Below are 4,767 nucleotides of genomic sequence, written 5' to 3'. Positions count from 1 at the left end.
TTTTTTCAACACCATTTCTTTGTATCTTGATTTAAATAGGTAAATATTTGGGCATTGCTTGAGCTGTGTCCCCAAACCATTCCAAAGTTTGACACCACACACAGACACACACAAACTTTTCCTGGTGGTTCTCACCACCTGGACTTTAAGGTTCCCACATCCCCTCAGATTATAGGCCCCCTCTCTTCCTGTAAATAACTTTTGAATATTGCCCGGTAGTTCATTTTTGTTGGCTTTATACAAGAGTTGTGCAGTATAAAAATCAACTAAATCAAAAAGTTTTAATAGTCTGGATTGCAGAAATAATATATTTGTGTGATCAAAATATCCCACCTTATGTATGATTCTAACTGCACGTTTTTGAAGTATGAAGAGGGGATGTAGTGAACTTTTATAGTTATTGCCCCAAACTTCTATACAATAAGTTAAGTAGGGCAAAACTAATGAACAATACAATATATATAATGCATTATATTCCAGGGCATATTTAACTTTATTAATTATATAGATACAATGTAAATGTACATATCATATTTCAGCATATTTTAGTCGCTTTCATTTCAGTTTGGCAAGATAGTTTGGGAAAAGCCAAACTAGACCAGGAAAGACTATACCTTGCTTTAGTTTCATACGGATTACATAATCAGAGAATATTCGTTTTCGATTTGAATCGGTTCATTTAAAAGTAGACACTTCAAGTTTTCTATAGACATATTTCTCACGTCTGTGTGTCAAGTATTCGCCGAGTTTCAGTTCGTTTTTGTATTACAGCGTTTCAGAAAGAAGTTCACGGAGACCAAAACAGCAGAAAGCGCACCCTGTTTGTTTTGTCTATTTTGTTATTGTCAGTGTACACAAATAATAGTATACCATTTATAGATTTGATAGATTTTCTTATCTGTATCTGGGTATTTTAGGTCTTTTTCTCTTTTACTTTTTTCAGTGGATAAGGAGTAACGCGTTACACCCAACACTGCTTGTGTCTATTGTATTGGCACAGAAGGGCTCAAGTGGCATGCTGTTATTAGTATTATTTTAAAATGTAGTATTTATTGTAAGTAATGGGGTTATTTAACATCTACATGAATTTGATGCACATTTCTGACATTTTCACTTTCATTAAAACTTAAAGTTTAACTGAGTGAAATCATTACATTTGCATTCATAGTGTTGCTATTATGACATATCTTCAACTAAAATATGGGCAATTAAATATGTAAATATGCAGATAAAAACATATCAAAAATCATTTTTACACTCTGTAAGTCATCTTAACCCTCTTAATGTTTTACATTTTACGCTGTAACTAAGCAAATGTTTCTACTGATTTCCTTTAAGAACGCATTGTCTGATACAGCATCATCATCATCATCGTGCACATGCTGAACTTATATCTAAATATGTTACAATGTAAAAGAAAATCCACATTGTTCTTAAGGAGAGCATCTTCTACCATTCTACCCTACCTATATTGATTAGATAGTATTGCAACTTATAAGGCCGTAGATGTTTTAGCACCTGTGTGTTTAACAGATCTTTTATCACGCTTTAATCCATCTCGCTCTTTAAGTTCACAAAAGTCAAGTGTTTTCACATTTGGCTCCTAAACTCTGTAATAGCTGGATTAGCCTTAAATAAATACATGACATTAACTGAATGATTTATATTTGCTTAGAACTGTACATTTCTGCCATTCAGACATTACTTTGACAGTCAACTCTGATAACATTACTATTAATTGTAACATGGAAACATGCATATTCTTTTGTAAAGATACTTCGAAACGATATGTATTGAGACAAGCAATAATGAATTGAATATTTACTTTATAATTATTTTTAAATCTTGAAGGCATTCTATGCTATTGTTGCAGCAGTTGAATGATATGACATTAACACGCACAGACCACCCACAGCTCTTTCATTCACTGCCTGATGTACATTGCATACAAAACTGCGAAGTGCCTTCTCCATTTGTTTGGCTGCCTTTCCGCAGCTTCCAGGAGAAATGCACACAAGGTTGATCCTTACTTGGATTTGGTGTATTTGTGAAATGAGTAACAGCTGCTTACCTGTGCATAACAGCTTTGCTGTCAGATCCAATATAGTACGTGCGGCTCCATCTTTCAATAACAACATCATAAGGGCTTCATTACATTGCGACTAATTCACAACACAATCTGCACTAAAATATGCCACTCAAACTCTTATGAATCTGTGTCCTAAAAAAAATTGAAATGAACCCCTACTAAACCAGATCTGACCCTTTTTGAAACAACACAGACATGCAAATAACTGAAATGCCATTATTGTCAACAACCATGATTTATTGAATATCTTCAGTACTGAATGAGATGACTGATTATTCTCAACAGTTTGGGATAATAAACAACCAGTAAATATATCTGAATCATTACATGTGAACTCCGAAACAGTGAACAGGTTTAGCATTTAGCCTGATGAATGCACATGTAATCCTAACCAGTGAGATGTGCGCCATATACACTGAGGAGTGTCACTGCCGAGTGTTTCCCGCATACGAACTACTGGTTGTTCTGGATGGTAGGCCACTTAAGAATTGTTTTTAGGGCAAAGACTTCTTGCAAAAGTGCTTTGGACAGTTAAGAAAAACAAATTTTTGGCTAGCACACAACCTATTTATAAATTAAAGCAGAAGGTTCCGTTAATACCGGGCAAGTAACACTCTTCGTAATTTACATAATCTTGACAGAGTGGGTGTGGCTAAGGGGCCTGTGTGGTGCCCAACCCTACGGCATTAGCATATGCCGATAGCAGGCTAATCACCTGCTTTGTTTCTAAGGTGAGTCGGGCTTCTTTAAGCCAGTCCTGTGCCACACGCTGTGACTCGCCGCGAAGTTGGTTGACAAACTTAGCGGCTAGTTCCAGGTCGCCGCGCTCAATGCTGTAATTAGCATAGGCAAGCAGCTTGAACGTGTCGAGATCTTCGGGTGCTAGTTTAGCAGGAGGCGCTACTTGCTCCCTTTCAAACAAAAGGACGGACTGCAGGTAGGACAGGAAGTACTGGTAAAGGCTGTTGCGCGTCTCGTCGATAAGCGCCACGCGTCGCGCGAGGCGACGGATGTCGTAGAAACGTGCACGAAGGGAAGCTTCGCTGTAGATTCCTCGGCTGAGAGACTCTTCGGGAATGGCAGTGGCCAACGCCTGAGCGAACTCGTTTTCTGCACAGTTCTCTTTAATGACACCCACAGCGCCCTCTAGAGGCTCAGTGGGGAAATCGGCACCTGCTGACCTGAGCGTGTAGTTCAGAGCCTCTACAGAAAGCCACAACTGGTGAGCCTTACGGGCCTCCTCCTCAGCAATCACGTGACCTGGAGACAAGGCAAACACTTAATACTGAACAATCAAAGGTCAAATGGAAGATACAAGCATGCCTCTGTTGAATGTGGTAACACTACTGGCAGAGTTTAAGCAGTTTGAGACTTACTGTCTATGGCCTCTTCGATGCCCTTGAGACGGGCATAAGCGGCGTTCATGTCCAAAGTGAAGGTGTCCAGCTGTTCTTGAGTTAGTCTGCGGTAATGAGTTTCTTGCTCCATCATCTTACTGTTCAGAATCTACAAAGACAGAATTGCATCCATTTAGATAGATTATATAATCTCTTTTCAATCTTGACTACTTTAGTCGAAACAGACAGTACTAGAGTTATACTGATACGCCAAAAATAATTCTTTACAGAAACACCAAAACCAAAATGAAAGTGTTAATTTAGCCAAAACTGAAAATAAAATTCAATAATGAATTATCAAATGTAATAATCATACACTCAAATAAAATCTGAGTTCTTCATAAACATTTATCTTGCACATAACATTTTATATCAGCTTTTAATTGTATAATAATTGTTTGTTGTTGTACTCCAATTTGTTGTTGAAATATAAATATTTAAATGATGGCTGTAATAAAACTTGTTTCCATGACAGATTTATTCAATACATGAATTATTAATAAAGCAACAGGTTAAGTGAAAATATAAATAATATGTAAAACATTGTATATATTTAGCAAAATGCAGAGAAGCACTATTTAATCGGTCAATGATTTTGGCTCTTCAAAACGGTTTTGGCTAAAACCGAAAATATATTTCTGTTTGCCGAGATTCCAGTGCATTTTTTAAAGATGCCACGTGTCGTTTCTGTACCACTACCAACACCAAACAGAACATGTATATACAACATATAAATATAAGGACAGTTTCAATTAAAGGCTCCCAACACCACCCTGTCTGCCACTGATCAGTCCAACAGGTAAACCCATCCCATTTTTGGAGTGAACACGTCCTTTACCTGTTAAATTCTATCATAAATTCTATGTAGTTGTTAGTCGATGTAAACAGGCAGTGTTGGTACCTCCTGGGCCTCCTCACGCAGCTCCTGTTCCTGAACCTTCAGCACGTCCCGCAGGTGATCTGTGTGTGCAGCAGCCTGACGACGCAGCTGTGTCCTCATCTCAGCCTCCATCACCTCTCGCACCTCCTGAGCCTGACACACAGACACAGACACAGACACAGACACACACACAGACACACACACACACACAGACACTCACACAGACACACACACACAAACAAACACACACACACACACACACACACACACACACACATAGACACAGACACAGAGAGAGAGAGAGAGACACACACACACAGACACACACACAGAGAAAGAGAGAGACACACACACACACTCACACAGACACACACACAGAGAGAGAGAGACACACACACACA

General features: G+C 38.5%; 1 protein-coding gene across 2 annotated transcripts in view; it reads right to left on the bottom strand.

Annotated features, from left to right (window-relative positions):
* Nucleotides 1-2,252: 2,252 nt before the first annotated feature.
* LOC107667454 (MICOS complex subunit MIC60-like) overlaps nt 2,253-4,767 on the bottom strand; it is a 14,410-nt gene continuing 11,895 nt past the window's right edge. The window contains exons 12-14 of one of the 2 annotated variants that reach the window (XM_016459123.1): nt 4,388-4,519; nt 3,466-3,595; nt 2,253-3,349 (exon numbers count right to left, since the gene is read on the bottom strand). In XM_016459123.1, coding sequence (XP_016314609.1) covers nt 2,742-3,349; nt 3,466-3,595; nt 4,388-4,519 — 870 coding nt within the window. In that variant the 3' untranslated portion in view covers nt 2,253-2,741. The remainder of the gene's footprint in view (nt 3,350-3,465; nt 3,596-4,387; nt 4,520-4,767) is intronic. The other variant, XM_016459124.1, reaches the window with a different exon arrangement.

The sequence above is a fragment of the Sinocyclocheilus anshuiensis genome, unplaced genomic scaffold (assembly GCF_001515605.1).
Source record: "Sinocyclocheilus anshuiensis isolate Anshui unplaced genomic scaffold, SAMN03320099.WGS_v1.1 scaffold1547, whole genome shotgun sequence".
NCBI classification, from domain to species: Eukaryota; Metazoa; Chordata; class Actinopteri; order Cypriniformes; family Cyprinidae; genus Sinocyclocheilus; species Sinocyclocheilus anshuiensis.
Note: the sequence above shows the minus strand (reverse complement) of the source record. Positions and strands in the feature narration are given on the sequence as shown.